This window comes from Trichosurus vulpecula, chromosome 9 (assembly GCF_011100635.1).
Source record: "Trichosurus vulpecula isolate mTriVul1 chromosome 9, mTriVul1.pri, whole genome shotgun sequence".
Lineage (NCBI taxonomy): Eukaryota > Metazoa > Chordata > Mammalia > Diprotodontia > Phalangeridae > Trichosurus > Trichosurus vulpecula.
Window position 1 is genome coordinate 154,311,877 of NC_050581.1, and position 19,598 is coordinate 154,331,474.

Sequence of the window (19,598 nt, forward strand, 5' to 3'; positions counted from 1 at the left end):
TCGCTGCAAAAGCGCGCGAGGCGTTCCGCTCACGTGATACTTCTGTAATCCGAGACTCTCCACTACCGGAAAGAGTCCTCGCCCACTCGAAAAGGACGTGAGCCTATCCTGAGCAGAGAGGGAGGGAGGGCTCCAATGAAGGGCTCGGGGCTGGGGAAGCTAGGCCGTGGTCTCGCGGGCGCGGGCGGCGGGCTCTAGCCGGAGCTCCTCCCCCTTCTTCCCGCCCAGCAACTGGGCCCGCCAGAGGTACCCCCCCCTTTGGCAGGAAGCGGGATTTCAAATAGACCGTTTATTTTCTAAGAATCAATATATTTTCTTCCTCCGAAATAAATACAAACCAATTTGAAGGGCAGGGACCTGTGGGGGAGGCGGGAGCGGGTTTGGGGACAAGCCCCAGGCTTTTTAGTGCCAAAGGATTCTGGCGCGACCCGGAAACGCAGTTACAAACGAGAATAATTTAAATTCTCCGCTAATTTACAGTATGTACAGTAGCAGAAGGGTCATCAGGCACCCCCTCGGAGCCCCCCCTTTCAGGGCGGGACAGACAGACGTAGGCTCATTTCCCAATGCAGGACCCGGCTGGCCCCGAATCCATAGCCCCCAATGGCCTCGAGGCCTCCAGCGGCCAAAGGGACCCCGCGCTGCACAGAGGCAGGGTGGGAGACGCGGGAGCGCCAGACCTATCGGGGTCCGGCCAAGGTCTGCTCCCTCCCATTCGGTGAATGCTCCCGGGGCTCCTTTTTGGCTTGAGGACATTCCCTCGGCCCCCTGGAGCGTCCTGTACAGTCCAGCTGCACTTGGAGCGGGACCACCCCCGCCCAGCTTCCCCTGAGACTGGCCCCAAGACCAGGAATAAGTCAGTGCAGAGGCTGATGAGTGCCCCCCGGAGCCAGGGAGGGAGGGTGGCTAGGCCAGGCAGCTTCAATCGCTGTCGCTTGTCTCGCTGCTCTGCTCGCCCTGCACCTTGCTGCGGTGCTGCAGGGCCCGGTGATAGGCGATCTGCACGGACTTTCGGATGTTAGACTTGCGGCCCTCCAGCATCTTTTCCTTGTCTAGGTCCTGGTTCACTCCCAGAGGAACTAGCTTGGTCCTGGGGAGCCACTGCCTGTGGAAAGTGACAAAGTGAGAGGCGGGAACACTGAGCACCAGGAACCTTTTCCACGTCCACCCACCCATAAATCTAGTTTTCAAGATGACTATCCCAATCACCCTCCACAGATCGCCTAGAAAGTAAACGTGGAGGTGGTAGAATTGGGATCTGGGACCCCACCGTCCTCTCCCTAGGTCCTCCCCGCCCTTGTCTCCAATGGTGGTAGGCAGCATCAAGGTGATATAGTGGGGGGAAAAAAAAACCTTGTAAGTTAAAGAGATCTGGGTCTCAATGCCAGTTCCATCACTGAACTGCGTGTGACCTCTAGACAAGCCACTGTTGGCTTCCCAGTCTGTAAAATGAGGGGGTTGAACTAGGTGACTTCTGAAGTCCCTTCCTGGGGTAAAAATCTGTAAAATCCACAACCAGGCCTTAGAAAGCACTAGCTTTGTCAGACGTGACAAGTCGGCATCTTGGAAGAAAAAGCCTGGTCCAGTGGGGAGAGCCCTAGCTCTGGAACCATTGGGCCTGGATCCAACTCCCAGCTCTGTTATTTATTACTTGTATGTGTGAGTAAGCCCAGTTTGCTCATCTGTAAAATGAATTCAGGAAGGCCAGATGGACTAAAGTCCCTTCCATCTTTCTAATCCTATCTGGCATGTACCAGGATATCAGTCTGCAAGCACATATTATATTATCAGATCCCCTGTATTTAATCACAGTGACCAAGTCTTCTCCCTGATACAAATGAAAGCTCTCCTGATTTCTGGCTGGAGCCGCTGTGCTCTGATCAATCTCAGGCTGGTCTCTACCAGACAGTTTGCCAGGCTGTCTGCTACCAGACCCCACTTCTGTGCAACAATGAGAGCTATCCTTAAAGATTGGGTTAATTCCCCTCCCTAGCCCATCACTTCCTCCCCTTTCCCCTTACCAGGTTCTCTTGTTGTCAAAGAAGAGGACGAGGTAGAGATGCTCACGAGCTTCCTGGGTCATCTGCTCCCCAAGTTTCAACACCTCCAGCGGGGGCACGGGAATGGGTACCCCGTGGTGGAACATGCCCTCCCGAGGCATCTTTGGGTCGATGATCTGACGGATTGGGGGCACAGCTTGGTTCAGTCCTCTCCCTCCCCCCAGAACCTCCTGCCTAATACTCTGGCCAGTCTAGCCATTGTTTGTGGCCAAAGAGAAACTGATCATTGTTGATAATCGAGGGGCTACGAGGCCCCAGAGACCTTATGACCCCTGGGCCATAGCTGCATTGGGTAGCCACAATGCCTGGGAGACTGAATGAGACCGTTCAGAGTACCTATGTGATACACAAGGGTGGAAATGTATACCACATCAAAGCTGGGGAGACAGGTCCCTGAGCTGCACCTGTCCATCTGTCTGCCTGCCAAGAACCCCTCACGCTCACTGGGCTCTCTGTAGCTCCAGTGGGGCTTCGGAAACTCTTTGTTAATCTCGAGTTTGTATTCTGGATCACTTTCCTGGCCTTGTAGCTGGGGCTGGTGTGGGGTGAGGGCAGAAGGCATGGGGCAAGGTAGGAGAAGCAGGATCCTACCAGAGCTGGGTACGAGGGGTACCCTCGGCACTTTGCCCACACCAGGTCCAGGGCATCCAGCGGGGAATCCTCATCCTCAGATAGCCAGCCAGGTCCCCGGCCCAGACTCTTCCTCACCACTACACAGAAATGGAAGAGAAGATTGAATCAAGGGTTGCAGAAGGGAGACAGCTTCAAGACCAAGTCCCCTGACTCTATACATGGGTACTTACTGCTGTGCCCCACACCACGCCCCGTGCCCACAGAGTAGGACTCATTCTCAGTGCCAGATGTATCCTCACTGCTGTCCTCTGGGAAGGTCCCCCGGGAGAAGGAAGGCTTGCCTCGGCCTTGTTTCGAGGGGGTTGTGCTGTGAGGAATAGTCAGAAGCTCGGGTCAGCTTTCAAGGAAGCAGAAACCATATAGGTTGATAGTGAAGGAAAGGTGGGACTGACACCTTCAGGGAAGAACAGAATCCAGTCCTTTGCCTTCACTGCTGAGGCTGGCAGGGAGTCCACCCTGGCTCCTTCACCAGTCACACTGAGAAGGCTGCTTATGCTGCAGCTAAGGACACTTTGGCTGCCCTCGAGGACATCTCCCTGGGACACCTTGGAATGTGAGTTCGGACAGAGGAGTCAAGTACCTGGTTCGGTCTGAAGCAGCACTGCTGCTGCTGCTGCTGCTGGACTCCGAGTCAGAGCTGCTCCGGGGGAGGCTGCAGTCATTCCGATATACGAGAAAGCTCTTTTTCACAGGCTGGCTCCCGCTGCTGAAGCCATTTGCTGGTAAATCTGGTTTAGAGATAAGGAGCAGGTTGGTCTGTCTTAGCAGGAGGAACATCAGGTTTTATTCCTATCTCTATCCTGGACTGGAATCTTCTTCCAGTCCTCAGCAAAAAGCTTCTGGGAATGATTCCAGGGGTCTGGCATGACCTGTATCTATAATGCCTATAACTGGTGCTGCTCATAGTAAACAGAAGGAGAACTAGGGATTAGTTCTGGAACTGCCAATTGTTTAGTTGTGTGATTCTAAGCAAATCATTGAACTTCTCTGGGACCTGGTACAGTGAACAGGGTATCAGACTTGGAGTCAGGAAGACCTGGGTTCAAATCCCATCTCAGACACCTACAAGAGGCTATAAGCTGTGTGACCCTGAGCAAATCACTTAACCTCTCTGTGCCTCAGAAGTGTGGTGGACTCAGTGACCTCTCAGGTCCCTTCCAGTTCTAAGTCTATAATGCTCAGCAGCTACCATGAGGTTCATAGGGAAGAACTGTGACTTTGATAATGGAAAGGTTGACTCACCTATGGGAGCATCTTCGGTGGACTTATCACTGTCACTGTCAGAGCTCGAGCTAGGCCGGGGACTCCTCCCTCGTTTTCGCTGTCTCTGAGAGCCCATGATTGGGAGCTGGGGAGGCCCCACAGGGCTGCTTCCATGACCTGGGGTCAGCTGGCTCTCCCGATTCTTTGGCGGCCGTCCTGGCCGCTTGGGGGGGCCAGCTGTCTTCGGGTTTTTCTTTGAGAATAAGACAGACGTCCTTCTGCCCACCTCATGGGCAGGGGTTGAGGACAAGTTGGGGCCCAGACCTAGAGCAGAGACAGAAGGGATATAATATTGGTAAGGGTTATAGAGGGCCAGGTTCATGCTCTAATGTCTTGGCCCAGGATTCTAAGTAGGGCAAAGGGAATAACTTTGAAATATAGGGGAATCAAGTTTCCCTTCTACTCAGCAACTTGTTTCAGTGCCATGGGAAGAAAGAACCTAGGCTTGCTATCACTGCCCAGTAAGTAGTGACTTAGGGACCCCTTTTCCTCTGGCAGCTACAGCTAGTTGGGTAGCTGAGAAACCCTGGAATAAGGGATGGGTCCAGGAGGTCTCCATGGAAGTGTGAGGCCACAGCTGCCAGGAGGGACCAAGCCTGAATGTCCTCCCTGGAAGTGAGGGCCAGCCTGTAGGGGTCCCTTGCTCAGGGCCCTGAGGCCCAGGCCCCCATGGACGCGCAGACCTTTGCCCGTCTCTTGGCTGCTGCTCTCCTCGGCTGCACTGTCCGTCTGTCCATCCTTGTCGCAAGGGGTGTGGGCCTGTAGGGTACCCCGCCCTGCTGAGCTGTGCCGATCTGGTCCATCTCGGCCAGCCTCTCTCTGGTGTGCCAATTTCCTGCGTAATGCAGTCATTTCCTTCTTGATCATCTTAGCGCGGCGGGAGCGGTTGACACTTTGCTTGCTGGCATTAACCTCATCCAACTGCTCCAACAAGAGCTTCAGCTGCTCCTCTGGCGGCAGGTGTTTCTGATTCTCGGACAGCAGAAACCGCTCTTCCTCTGAGGGGGGTGAGGAGGGGGAAGGGAGGTTGGACAGGGATGTGAAGATCGAGGCCAGGGAGAGCCCCTGAAAGCCTCATGATCCCAGGGGCATGATAAAATCAAGTCCTCCCCAGTCCCACCCAGGTGTCCTTGTCACCAAGATAGGGAAGGCCACTCCCTGGTGACATGAGCAATGTCAACCTATGATCTTGTTGGGATAAGAGAGGGAAGGGTTTAGGGGAATCATGCACCCACCTTCGTCTGCATGGAGCAGGGACTCATCCCCAGCCAGGCTGTGGGGGAAGTGCATGCCCGTCTCAAAGTCAATGCCCATCTTGTCAGCCTGCCGCCGGGCCTGCCGGAGCACACTGCCCCCTTGCTCTCGAAGCCGCACTGCTGCCCGGTAAAAGATGGTGTCCTTGGCATTGTACTTGAGGCAGTTGCTGACTATGAGGTGGAAATCCTCCTCAAAGTCATCGAAGTTCAGATATCGATAGGCCTCCAGGTTCTGCTTCATTGTAGAAAAGTCCATGGGCTTCTTGATGTGCTCGAGGTAGTCAGGTACCTGCCGGGAAGGGACAGAGCAGGCCCACTGACCTCCCCACCCGCTAGGGCCCTGCTCCAAACCACAGGCTCGAGTCCCCTCCAAAGATACCATACAGGGAAATCTAGAGATTCAGGACACCAAGAACATGTGCGAGGCAGAGCAGAGCGAGCACTGGACTGGGCTTAGGAGACCTGGACTCTACTTCCAGCCAGGCAGCCAACCTACTGGGTGACCCTGAGCCAGGGAAGCTCTCCAGGCCTTGGGTTCTCCCACCTAGAAAATGGCAACAATCCAACCTGCGCAACTTTACAAAGATGTAAGGATTCAGTAAGTCAAGAGATGGGGAGAAGGCTTGGAAGATATCCTGCATTTGGATATCCCTTTATGCTTAGTATTATGGGCCTGCTATTCTATTAGAGAAAGTATTTCAAGAGTCATGAGGCGTTGGTGACACTGGGGCCTAGCACTTCAGAGCTCTCCAACAGTCAGCACTTCCAAAGTGCTATTTCCTGACATTAGAACCAATTCCATTTCCCCACCAAAAAAAAAATTCTTTTTTTGTTACTCAATACCATCCTCTAAGTATGTCACCTCTCCAGAATAACTATTATAGCCTTCAGGGCAAAAAAAACCCCAACAAAAAACCAACCTACAACTAAAGCCAATGAGCTTTAGCTGTGGGAAGGATCTCCCTATCCGACAAAGACCTGGTCCCCAAGGAGGGCAGACTGACTCGGGTGATGGACTTTTACTTTGCTACTCAACAACCAGGGTCCCACCCACTCCAAGCGAATGCCCTTGAATTGACATCAGGGATCCAACTCAGCATGTAAGAACTGGGATGGGGATAGGGGGAGGGCTGGGGGAGAGGGAGAAGGGGTTCTTACTTCGTAGATTTCTGTTACCTCAGACAGAGGGACCGGCTCGCTGAAGATGTTGCCCGTGTCCTTCTCTTGGAGCTGCTCTAAGGTCTTACGGAGGAGGATGAGGAAAGGGGTCAGTTGCATCTCTAAGGCCACCTGCTGGACCTTGATCTGAAACATAAGACAAGGGGTGCTCAAATAGATCCACATCACAGTCCCAGGTAATGCCCTTCCAGGAAAAAGTGTTTCAGGGATGGGCAAAGTTTGAGATACGGTCTGCAGATTTTCCTTCTCTTCCAATTGGCTGCTTGGAGCTGGCTATGAAGAGAGAGGAGAAACATACTAACCTTCTCATCCTGGTCCTAGTTCTTAACCCAACTGAGGAATATAAGCTTTTGAGGACAGGGGCTGTTTCATTTTGTATCCCTATGTGCCTGGCACATGGCAAATGATTGTGAATGACTGAATGTATTTACAGTTTTCCTCCAGGAAATTAAAGTTCACAATTTAGTGCTTAATTCTATCTTGCCATACACTGTCCCTAGATTACTATGGCTAAGTCTTAACCTCACTGAAGACATGCATCAAAAAGCAGGCCCAGAGGGGCAGAGCTTCAGAGCTCAGGCTTCTGGCCACTGGCTTTCTCCCTGCAGACTGACCCCTCAGGGCGTTGGCCAAAGCAGGCAGGCATCCTGCCCAGGGACAGAGTGGGAATTACCGTCTCTCTCTTGAGCTTCTCTCGTTTCCGAATCAGCTCTACCAGCAGCCGGGCGCGCTCCAGGTCATGGCGCAGCCGCTGCCATGACTTCAGCTGCTCTTTCAGGGCCCAATTCTTGTCCTCTGAGTCTCTCTGAGGAGGAAACAAGGAAAACAAAGCTAGAAATGGAGGAGGGAGCAGCCATCGAGGGCAAAAGCGGGCGCAAGATCTCCTCTCGTCCCTGGCCACTGTCCAAATGGTTGCCATCCTCCATATCCCAGACGAGAGGCAGGCATGAGAACACAAGTGGTCCGAATCCCAATTCCTTTCCCCACCTTCCACCACGCCAAGCTCCACTCCCAACAAAAAGAACAGCTTACCCCAGCACCCAGTCCTCCTGGGGGAGTGGGCCGTGGTGGCCCAACTTGATCACAATTCCTCTGGGACTGCAAGTGGGTCTGCAGACGGCGAAGCAGGGGGACCCCATTCCTGGACTGGCGCTTCAGCGTCCAATAGCTGTGCAGCCTTTGCATAAATTGGCTCTTCCTCTGAATGGTTAAGCGATTAGTAATCTTGCTGAGCCTGAGAAGATGGGAAGGACAGAGGGAGGAGGGGGGAGCACTTGCAGTAATTTGTACAGGCCAACTGGTACCTACTCTCACCAGAGTCTTGGCTCTCAGCTAGTCTCTTCTCAACTTGGCTAGTGAGCCTCAGGCAAGCATTCTTACAGGCTCCTGGGCCAGGAAGAGCCTCTGAGGAGGGCATGTGGGTTCAGGGATAAGACTCTTCCATATCCCATCCCTTCAACATCTGGAGGGTGCAGAGGTGGGATTGTGTCCTCCACAGGATACACAGACTGTACCCCTGCCCCATCCTCACTGGAGCAGAACAAAGGGTCTTTAGAAACCTCTCCTCCAGCTGTAAACACCATGGAGACTCTGCTTAACCTGTGAAGCAGCGTCAGCATCCCCAGACAGATGAAACCTTGAGCAGGCAGGGCTCCAAGCCCCTAACAGCCAGATCTACAGCAGGGGAGGGAACCTCTGGGCCCACGGGTGGCCCTTAGCCCATGATAATGGTGCTGCGTGTGGTCCCTATGCCCACAGCAACTTCCCCCAGAGGACTAAAACCGTTCAGAGTAACCTTGAAGGGTATAAGGATAAAGAACTGTAAGCAACAGACTAATTAGCATGTCAAAGGATAAAAAGATGTTATAGGCCCAGTAAACAACATGGGGTGAACAGTTTACACTCCAGAAACTCACTAAAAGGTGTCTTCACAGCTTTCCCTGTTTCACCCCCTTTTCTCCCTTTGTTAAAGTTTCTTCCATTTCTTCTTTTCTTCCTACTCACCCCCCATTTTAAGCAGCCAAAAAATGAAAATGATGGCTACTTTAAAATTATTTATGGAGGAAAGCTTTATTGTCCTAAATCAAGTTACTTTTAAATTAGGGTATGGACTCATGATTTTTTTCTTGTGGGATAGAAAAAGTTCACCAATCTCTGCTCTCCATTGTGGCTCTGCCAAGTCTTGATGTAAAAGAATGAACACTGGAGACCTGCATCCTATTCCTGGCTCGGTTAGTGATTAACTAGGTAACCCGGGGCAACTTCCTTCATCTCTTTGGCCCTCAGTTTCCCTAGCTGTAAAACAGAAGGATTTACTAGGTGATAGGTAAGTTCCCTTCCAGCTCTTAATGACCTACGACCTTCTTTGCCAAAGGGGAAATCAGAGGGTCCCCATTCTCAATCATCTGGGGCCCTGCCTACCTGTGCGGTGGGATGCAGGGGACTGATACCACAGGTGCCGCCGCCCGCTTTTCTGCCAAGATCTTCCGAGCCTTTTTCATCTTTATCCTTGACTTGGCCTTTGCTTTCTTTACCTTCTCTGAACTCCAACCTTTTCCCTCTTCTTCCTCTTCCTCTTCCTCTTCTTCTCCCTCGCTGTGTGACAGGGCGGGCAGGCGGCGCACTGAGCCCGGAGGTGTGTGAATATCACAGTAGGCGGTTTTGCGCACGCTGAAGGAGGTGCCATTGGCGCCTGTTTCCCGGACTGGCTCCATCTTCATATAGAGGCCGGCCTGCTGGGCGCAGGTCACATGGAAGGCTGTGTAGCAGTTGGCCTTGTGGCACTGAATGCAGGCCCCTGAACCCCTCTGCTTGCAGATATAACATGTGAGCTTCCATCGGGCAGGTGGGATGTGCTCAATGCTGTCAATGGGCTCCAGAAACACTGTGTTGGCGAAGCAGACCTCAGGGATCCACAGGGCACACACTACGTGAGCCCACCGGCCATCGTCCGTCTGCTTGAAGGCCCCGCCCTTATTCGGGCAAAGGGCACAGTCCACTGCCCTGGATGGGGATTGGAGGCAGCGGCGACAAAGCCACTGGCCTTCGGGGATGTAGGGGACGCCATAACATTCTTGGTGAACAGCCAGGTTGCACATATCGCAGAAGAGAATCACATTGCTGTTCTGACACTCACCGTCATTACAGATGCAGCACACGGCGTCCTCGTCCACCAGGGCGTTGGGGTCCCCCTTGTGGTGGCTCTCGAAATAGGACTCCTTCTCTAACCGGTCCATCAGGTACTCAAAGATCTCCTGGGGGATGGGGCTCACTCCCTCTGTCTTCCGGCGCTCATTCATGATGTCCAGCCAGATATAGTCCTCCTCATCCATGTCATACTCCACCTCCTCATCTAGCTCCTCCGCTGATTTCTCAATGTACCTGTAGGGAGCACAGTGTCTCAGGTTTGGCCTTGCCCTTCCCCCCATCCCTCAGAGCCTCTGCTGAGCACATGAAGGGAGGGACAAGCTGCTATATGAGGACATTTAGGGCTATCTCTATAAGGGATCTGGAGACTCAGGAAGAATCATTCAGTGTGGGTTCTACTTTCTCTAAGGTTTTTATTTAGGTGGGATCTTGTTAAAAAGAACAGCAGAGGCAAATATGATAAATAGAACTGAGAATATAAACAGTAGGGACACCTAGTTATGTTTCAAGGGAAAACATTCAACAAACTTCAAACACCTACTATGTGTAATTCACTGTGTGAGGGACTGGGGGAGTTACAAATATAAAGATACGATCCCCCCTCCAGGAGGTTACGTCTGAGCAGAAGAAAGCCGTTCCAAGGGGAAGAAACTTCACAAAGGAGCCACGTAGGGAATGGGAAGAGTCAGAAGGCAGGAGGAAAGGAAAAATGTGCCGCTGCCTGGTCCGTCACTAGGAGCAGGAGGCTCACAGCTGACTGGAGAGAACCCTGGGCTATTGTTTGGTAGTAGGTGGCAGGCGACTTGGCAACCTGTTTCTGCCTTGAGTCATCACGGAACTCCAGGGAAATGTAAAAAGCCCTTGGAGCCTGCCCTGACTCAGCAGACCCTCAGCAGGCTTTGGGGAGGCTACAGGTCTCCAAGGGTCTCCCAGACTTCTCACATGAACCCCAGAGTCAAGCTTTCTGTATTTTGTGATCAAATGAACCCTAGCACAGCCCAATGGGAAGCAACCACAAAGGGAAGTAGCATGGTACAGCAGACAAAACTGCAAGTTACATAACCTGGGTGTGAAATGCACCTCTGATGCTTACTAGTTGTGTGACCTTGGGCAAGTTGCTTAATTCTCTGCATCTCAGTTTCCCTACTTATAAAATAAGGTGGCTTGCCTAGATGACTTCTAGCTCAAGAGTGAGGACTCTATGAACTAACATTGTTGTAGAAGGGTAAGACGGTATTTAGAGGGTGGGAGAGAAGCAACCCACAGGGTCTAATTTTCTCCTATCCTTTCTTTTCTCTCAGTGCTTGCAACCTCCCTCCCCAAAGGCTCTGAAAATGACCTTAGAGTAGGGTCTGAGTGAATGAGCTCCCCTCCCTGGCCTTGGGCCCCAACTTTCTACAGTGTGGCTCAAGTATCCCAGAGGCAAGCCCAACAAGATCAGGACCTGTTGCTTTTGGGCTGGGCCCCAGTCACAGTGGGGAGATACAGAAATCAACCAGGCAGAAGGAGGCCCACAAGGGGCAAAGGAGGTCAGTAGGAAAGAGAGAGATGGCAGGAATACAAAAGGAAGAAGCCAGGATGTGCAAAAAGAACAAAGAACTGGCTTAAAAACTCAACAGGGAGTAAGGTTGAAAACACCATGAACTGGGGCAGAATTACCTAGACCCAGGATGGGCTAGGGCCCAGGGTAATCTACTCTCCCTTATCTGCCCATGCTCCTTAAACCAACCTTCCTTCCTTCCTTCCATCTATCCATCCATCCATCCACCCAATATTCCAGTTCTCCCATACCCTGTGTGGTCACAAACAAGCAAATCATCTCTGTGTCAGTTTTCTTATTTAGAGAAGGGAGACCTTTGACTACAGGTCTCCCCTGATGCTTCCTCTAAGTACAAAGGCAATTCTGGGCTCTTGAAAACTGTACCAGAAAGACACAAGCCTTGGCAGGTCCCACCAAACCCAAGGCCTCATGGACTGACCAGGTGACAGGCCATCCAGAGAACCCAGCTCAGTCCAGAAAGGCTCCTGATCAGGTTGGCTGCTCTGTGGCAAGTGTGCCAGTCCCTCCATCCATAAATTCACAGAAGGGTCAAGTGTCACATCGGTGGAGGGATCCCTGCCCCCTCCCCCCACCATGAAATCTGAGAAGCCTCAAGTCCTGAGGACAAATAAGAATGATGATCTATGTGTACCACCTACCTGACAGGGTGGTTGTGAGGAGAGCACCTTTTAAGCTTTGGGGTGCTATAGAAATGTGAGGGGCTCGGATGACTTGCAGCATCCCCCACTGTACTGGGGGAAGGATGAGGATGAGGACAAAGCAGACATGATCCCTGCCTGGGCTCTCAGCCCTTTTAGCCCCTGCTCCTGTGTAGCTGGTCTTCAGGTCAGGGGCAGTGGCATGCTGGAGGAAGGAGGAAGGGCAGGACTGGCCTTACCGGTAGTACGAGGTGGGGCGAGGTGGGGCGTCGGGGGTGTCCTGCTCCAGCTCCCGGTACACCACCTCCGGCAGCTTGGGGGTGGTGTTGGCTGAGGCATTGTGGTGGTGGTGGTGGTGGTGGTGGTTAGAATCCTTCCGCTTGTCCTTGTTCTTATGCTTGCCTGCCTTGGGTGTAGTGGCCGGGGTCTCAGTGTTCTCCTTGTTGCTGCCGTTCTCTGGGTTCTCCTCTGGGGCCTCCTCATCCTCAGATACAACATCCAGGTTGTCAAAAATGCTTATTCGGTGGACTCGGCCATGTAGATCCACCTCGACCATGCGCTGGGCTTGGGCATAGGTCATCACCTCTCGGCTGGGGGACTGTGACACTTCAGAAGGGTTGGGTGACTGCTTGTTGGCTGAGCGGGACTGGCGCCCCTTTTTCTTGTGCTTTCGAAGGGGAGTCTGCTGTGGTGGAGGTGGGCTATCGTGGTCATAGTGGTACAGGTGGTACTCAATGCCACTGTAACTTTTATAGATCTTGCGGCACGTCTCTATGGGACACTCGTAGGGGGGCTTTGTAGCCCGTAGGTTGTGGCAGAAAGTCTTCACATCAAAATCCACCCCCATTCTGTCACATCTGGAATGCAGACAGACAGCTGTGAGAAGCTGAGTGGGAGGCCTGACAACCACACCCACACTACAGGAAGAAAGAACCCAAGAAAGAAGGCTCCCAAAATCTCCCAACACAGGTAGATGGAAGGAAGGAAGGAGACAAGAGCACTTGTCTCATTCAGCTATCCTTAGGGCACCAGCAGGAGTATCTTGCTATCTGCCCTGCTGCTGCCTCCCTTCTCCCTACCAAGGACAGGGAACCTCCCACCCAGACCCTCAGAAAACATTGCCCTCCCCTCCACTCCCTCTGCTTCAGGCCTCTACCACAGATTGGGGTGATCAGTAAAAACTCACTGAACTCCATAAACCTAGGTGCTTCAGACTATGCTGTTCATCCCACTGAGTCATCACCAGGCTACCAGCGGGTACTCACTAGGAGATGGATTACCATCTGCCTTTTCTCTTCCCCCTTCTACCTCTTGTCCTATGAACAACAGTTAAATCAATTCCACCATGGATACTAGACGGGTATGGCTCCATTCATGGTCTCTCATGACTACACTTAGACCCTCCTGGGCCACTACTGTATTCCCTCATTAGAACGTAAGCCTCTGGAGGGCTCACTTCGGTATCTGTATCCTTAGTACCCAGCACATGTTTTGGTATAAATGTTTGGCTGACCGACTGAGTCCTGACCCCTGGGCTCCCCACATAGGTGGTGTCTTTAACTCCTTCTTTCAGGACACCAGGTATCAGGGCTCATGAGAGATTATTGGATGAAGGAGCTCAATGCTAAACATATAATTATGGCATAACATGTAAGTGACTTCTATCTATGTTAGTCTAGGTATCCTCCCCCCAAAGCCCACCCTGAGCATTTCCTCACAAGGCAGGCCATTCTTTACTAGAGCCCCACTGGATGTTACAGTAACACTCGACCAAAATTCCGGTCCTCTTGGCACTTAAAGGGGACTTAGGAGAAACAGCCTCCAACTAGCCTCAGAGCTTGGGTTCTCCAACTGTGAACCCTTAGGCATCCCAATCCCTACCAAGAACAGCAGACCATCAGATACTCTATTAAGTAATTCACATATTCCCTATGAGGCACAAGTCAGTATCAGCGTGTCTGTTTTTCAGGTGCAGAAACTGAGACCCAGGAAAGGAATGGCTCGGAGCTGCTGAATAAGCAGCAGGGCTAAAATGACCACCTACAGGTTGAGTCTGCAGTGGATATTCAGGCCCTATTAAATCTCAGTGTGGTACTTAGCACAGCTCCTGGCATATAGTAGGCATTTAATAAATGTTTACTGAATTGAATTTGCACCCACTGACCTCATTTCCTGCTCTGACATGGGTCTGATCAGCCACTGGTCCCCAGTCACTAGGAATTTTAGAGTAAAGACTTCAGTGATGGCCTATGGACTGAGAACAGAGAACTTTACAGCCAAATCCAGATCCTGGGTTTTGACTTATGGGGAACAAAGTAGTTTGTGTTTTATATTTGAGCTCTTTAAACTCTCAGTCTCTATAGAGATTGTCGCTACTGAAAACAACTGAGTCCTCAAGCCCTCAGAGACACCTCTGTGTTAGGTCCTCAGGGACAGGAAGCAGCGGCAAGCACCAATGGCAACCTGGGCCTGAGGAAGATGGTCCAGACTCCTCCCCACTGTCGGCTGTTCCAAGACCCTTTTCCCAGGCTATGTTGACGGGGTATCAGAAAAGTCATACAAGTCAAGCCCTTTAGGCAAAAGTTACCTCAAATTCTTGTATCTGTCAATAACTTCAGAAACGAGGCTTATTGCTCTCAGTCAAACCTGAGCCAGAAGACCTTTGGAGGCTCTGTGAGAGAACGCCTTCTGACCTTTTTTTGTGTCATGGGCCTCTTTGGGCAGTCTGGTGAAGCATATGGACCCCTTCTCAGACTGATGTTTTTAAATATATAAAACAAAATCGCACAGGGTGACAAAGGAAACCAAGTATGCCAAAATACAGTAAAACATTAAAAAATAAGTTCACAGTCTCCTGCTAAGGCGACAACATTCTGACCTCTACTGAGAAAGGCCATATACCGAATGAACTCTAAGAAGTTAGATTAACTTCCCACATCTTTCTCTTTTGAAGAAAAAAAAAAAAAGAAAAACCAAGTACCTACCAACAACCCCAAACTACCCACCAAACCCAACCCTTACCCTTTCTACAAAAGGCTGCACTCCTCCCCGTAGCTTTCCTGCCTCTGCTCCTGTGGCTGTCACACTGGACCCCCAATTATGGCTTGGTTGGGGGACAGTGGTGGTGACGGTGGATGGAGTGTGTCAGTGGGGAAAAAAAAACCAAAAAACAAATCAATAGATGTTAAAGCCTGAAGAATGAATGGGGGCCTGAGAGTGTGACAGCTGCCCCTTGAGAAGCCCTCCCAGGGGCCAGAAACAAGCGGGGAGGAGCACCAGGAGCTGAGGATGGCCACCCAATAGTGGATGGGGGGCATCCGCTTAATCCCCCGCAAAGCCCCGGGCTGGGGGGCGGCTGAGCCGGGCCCTCCCCGCTCCCGGGCCCCCATCCAGGAAACCGCCCGCAGTTTCCTCTTTATCCAAATGTAACAAGTTAAACAACAATTCCCAGTTGCCATTGGCTCACGCCCCCGAAGGATACTTTGTAGCAAGGGGACATCCGGGCCGGCTGAGAAGGGACTGCGCTCCTGGGCGCTCTCTCCTCGCAGCAGCCCAGGGCTGGGAAGGTCTGCACAACCGGACCAGGCCGATGGGGGAGTCCCGGACAACCGGACCGGGTGGAGGGGAGGGGTTCCCGGACAAGCGGACCGAGCGGGGGTGGGGCTCGGGACAACCAGACCGGGCGGGAGGGGGGGGCTCTCTTAAAGGGCCAGACCGTTGGCGTGGAAACCGCCCGCGATCAGTGCCCGGGACCCCGCCGCCCCCCCGCATAGTCCCCCTTCGGGCGGGCGCGTACTCACCGGCTGCCGCCAGTACGGGCTCATAGCCGGTGTCCAGGCGGGGCCCCCGGGCCGGGGCGGGCCGCCGGGGGCGCGCAGGAGCCTCCGTCGAGCCCGGCCGGGCGCCCGGCCGCCCTGGTCCCGCTCGTCCTGAGGCTGCTCGCTGCCTCCCGGGCGGGCTGGGCTGGACTCGGGCCGCGCCGCCGGCGGCGGAACAATAGAGGCTCCTGGGAGGGGGAGGGAGAGAGCGGAGGAGGGGGATGGGGGAGAGGGGAAGGAGGGACGGCAGTGGAGGGGGGGAGCGGAGGAGGAGGAGGCGGTGGGGGGCACGGCGGTGGCGGAGGCGGCAGCGGCTCGGGGAGGCAGCGGCTGCGGCGGCGGTGGTGGTGGTGGCGGCGGCGGCGGCGGCGGCAGCAGCAGCAGTGCAGAGTAAACGCGAGGCCGCGGCCGCGCCGAGTAGCACTTTCGACACGGCTCCCCCGACAACTCCCGTCCGCCCCACGTGGGGCCAGGCCAGAGCCCGCCGGAGCCGCCGCCGCCGCCCGCTCCCAGCGCCGCCGCGGGGGTGGGGCGGGGGGCGGAGATGGGGGCGCTCCGCGGGGACTGGGAGGGGGTGGGGTGGATGCCTCGGGCCGTTTGCAGCGAATCTGCCGACGCGAATGGGGAGCGCGAGGCCGGAGAACCTCCCTCCCTCCGTGCCTGCCCGCCCGCCTGCCCGCCCTCCCTGCTGGGCTGTGCTAGGGCTGAGCTCTGGCTCCCTCCCCCCCGGGCCGGGAGGGGCCGGGAGCCGGGAGGGAGCGCCGAGATGGGGGGCGGGGCGGGGCTTGGGACAGGGGGCGGGCCCGACCCTGGACCCGCGCGGGGGCCGCGGGCCCGCCGGCGTGGAGTAGGGACAGCGCGCTGACCTCGGAGCTCGAAGCTGCGGCGGCGACATTGGTTCGAATCCCTCCTCGGCCATCTCTGTCCGTCCTAAGTCGCTTCTCCTAGGGAGTGCCCACTTGTGCCAGGCGCTCGATTGGGGGCATTCCGTAGGTGCGGATGAGGGTCATGGGACCACGGACCTAGAGCTGCAAGGGGCCTTCAAAGTCATTGAGTTTACAGAGGAGGAAACAAAAAACACTCGAAGGTACTGTGACTTGTCCAGGATCATAACAGGTCATAGATCTAGAGCTGAAAGGGACCTTAGAGTCCAACCCCTTCGTTTTGCGGAGGAGGAAACTGAGGTCGACTTGTCAGTCTGCCAGGAGAACTTGAATCCAGGTCTTGGGATTGAACTACAAGTCCCTGCTCACTGTGCAGTTAGGGATAAAAAGGGAAAATCCGGACGGGTCTGGGGACATGAAGGCATGTGGAAAGGCTTATGATGCCACAGTATCTTAACTCGGGGAAAGCTTTGAGTAAGAAGGGAGAGTGGAGGCGCAAGATGGGGTGCTTTGTAATAGAATCATCTCACAGGGTTGTTTCTAGGTCGGGTCTGCATCTTAAAGTGCTTTGCAAACCTGAAAGAGGAAGACAGATTCACTCCAGTTTGTCTCATCTATGTCTTGTTTTTGTACATAGTTTGCATGTTGTCTCTCTCCTGTTAGACTGAGCTCCTCTAGAGCAGACACTTTGTCTTTCTGTGGCGTTAACACAGTTCCTGGCACATAGTAGGTGCTTAACAAATGCTTGTTGACTGGCTAAGAGAGGGAGGAGGGAACAAAGAGAGGCAGGAGACCTGGGGGTAGGACTTTGAATACGATGGGAATTAGTGTAGAAAAATGGTTAAAAACCAGGGTTTAGAAAGGTTTGGGGAGAGAGAGCCTTAGGAACAGGGCAAGAGGAACTAGGCTGGGGCAGTGTATTATGAAGGCAGAATTTATGATTTCAAAGAGAATCATATATATGTCTGAACGGTTCAGAACCGCAGGATATAAGGAATTCTCTAAGTAGAAGGCAGAAGAATTAAAGCATTTATTCAAGCTCCAAAGTAACAGACCCACGAACCAGTGTCCCCATTTTGATATTTCGATCAAAAGCTTCCAGGCCCAATAAGTCTGCCTCACAAGAGTAACCAGGAGGCCACAGAAAAACATGATGGCATTAAACCAAACCATATTCATGCTTCCCCTCTCTGGTAAGAAGATTACCCACTGGCCTCAAGTCCTTGCTCAGCACTCCTTGGTCTGCACGCAGGTCGGCTCTGCTACCAGGAGCTCCTGCTTCGGCTTTATCATCAGCTTCAGCTGTATCTGTCTCTGGCTCCAACAAAAATCAATCTTCAAGCTGTCTTCTCTCCTCTTATAGAGTTTTTGACGTCATCAAGCATCATCTGAATTAGGACCCTGGGAGGCTCACATCCAGATAGATTAGGTTAACACCTAATAGGGCATGGCTCTGGAGTTAACACCTCCCCTTAGCCAGCCCTACCTTGGGCCCCACCCCAGTCACCAATCCACACCCACATAGGTTCCACACCTAATAGGGCTTCGGCCTGGGGCTTAGCACCTAGTAAGGCTTAATGAAATACACTGAGTTACTCAAAGAAAACAAAGGCCATTTTGCTTACCAACACAGGTAGATTTGCCAAACAGATTGCATTTGATCAACAAAGGGCAGATAGGATGGGAGAAGTTGGATTTGGGATGCTGGAGAAGGGTGGTTCCTGGGGGACAGGGACCTCATTGCTTCTGGGTAACAACACAGGTCATGAGATGGACCAGTGGAAAAGACTCCTCCAATAGCAGCCTCTGTTTTGGCTGGAGGGAGGGAGATATTTGAGTCATGGAGAAAGATTACAGTAGCTGAAGTAGATGATACAGTCTCAAGGACAATGCTTACTTCATTGCTTCAGAGAGAGATTCAAGATTTGAGGCAGTGGGAAGATAGCAGTCCCACCTCTCAGGGCTTATCGCTACAGCTCAAGAAGTCCACTACCAGGAGGTCAGACTCCTGGTCATGGATCTCTCTGAATTTGGTCCCTTGAATTTGCTGTTTGAATTTACATTAGGTGTGAGTTGTTTTTTTTTTTTTTTTTTTACTGGAGTCAGAAAGCTGAGCACTGGATCTTGCCACATGAATGGGGTTTCTTCAGCTTCCTGCTGGACAGCTCCATCTGGATATGTGGTAGGCATCTACTACCCAGTCCTTACTGAACTAGATTACTCAGTGAGTAAAGCAGTGGACCTGATGTCAGGAAGATCTGAGTTCAGATATGGCCTGAGACATTCACTGCCTGTGTGACCTTGGGCAAGTCACTCTGCCTCAGTTTCCTTATCTGTAAAATGGGGGATAATGAGAGCATCAACCACCTACCCCCCCAGGATGGGTGTGAGGTAAAATGAGATGTTTGTAAAGTGCTTTGCACACCTTAGAGCACTATATAAATTCAAGCTATTATTATTACTATTAATAGATACTTATTAAGGCACTACTTACAGTGTACCAAATACTATTCTAAGCCCTTGGGGTACAAAAAAGAGCAAAAACAAGGCAAAAACAGTTCCTTCTCTCAGGGAACTTACAGTCTAAGGTGGGGGGTGGGGCAAGGCGGGGCAATCCATAAATAACCATGTACTTAACAAGATGTATGCAGCATAGATGGAAGACAAACTGCAGGAGGAAGGTGCCAGCTGCTGGGGACCTGGGAAGCCTCCTGTAGAATGTGGAATTTGAGCTGTCTCAGGAGAAACCATGGAAAGTCAGAGGCAGAGGGGAGGAGGGAGGATGTTCCAGGAACAGGCCACCAGGCAGCCCCAAGGCCCAGAGGCTGGAGGCCCTGGCACCTGGAGGCCCCGGTACCTGGATCATCAGTGGAAGGGAGTCAAATGGAAGAAGACTAGAGAGGTAGGAAGGTGCCGGCTTATGAAGAGCTTTAAAGGCCCAACAGAAGACTTGATATTTGATCCCGAGGGGAAGGAGGGTAATAGGAAGTTGCTGGATTTTGCTGAATAGGGGAGTGACTTGGGCAGACCTGCTAATTGAGATTCTAAAAGAAAGGAGTTCAGATTCTGCTGTAGCCACTTACTAGTCATATGACTGGTCAAGTCACTTACTTTCAGTCTGCCTCAGTTTCCTCATCTGTAAAATGGGGGTAAAAATAG

The 19,598-nt window shown here is 52.7% G+C and overlaps 1 protein-coding gene across 3 annotated transcripts; it reads right to left on the bottom strand.

Annotated features, from left to right (window-relative positions):
- Positions 1 to 274: 274 nt before the first annotated feature.
- Positions 275 to 14,788, bottom strand: BRPF1 (bromodomain and PHD finger containing 1). Of its 3 annotated transcripts, none has more exons than XM_036739044.1 (14): positions 14,759 to 14,788; positions 11,977 to 12,594; positions 8,813 to 9,772; positions 7,424 to 7,625; positions 7,065 to 7,196; positions 6,389 to 6,517; positions 5,192 to 5,501; positions 4,640 to 4,954; positions 3,936 to 4,220; positions 3,274 to 3,421; positions 2,864 to 3,000; positions 2,652 to 2,770; positions 2,022 to 2,176; positions 275 to 1,105 (listed from the first exon to the last, which is right to left on the bottom strand). In XM_036739044.1, exons 2-14 carry the CDS (start codon positions 12,582 to 12,584, stop codon positions 922 to 924), a joined length of 3,684 nt encoding a protein of 1,227 aa, XP_036594939.1. In that variant the 5' UTR covers positions 12,585 to 12,594; positions 14,759 to 14,788; the 3' UTR covers positions 275 to 921. The 3 variants fall into 3 exon arrangements, with proteins under 3 accessions (XP_036594939.1, XP_036594938.1, XP_036594940.1); XM_036739043.1 differs by having other exon boundaries at positions 6,371 to 6,517; XM_036739045.1 differs by having other exon boundaries at positions 990 to 1,101; positions 6,371 to 6,517.
- Between the last annotated feature and the right edge of the window lie 4,810 nt (positions 14,789 to 19,598).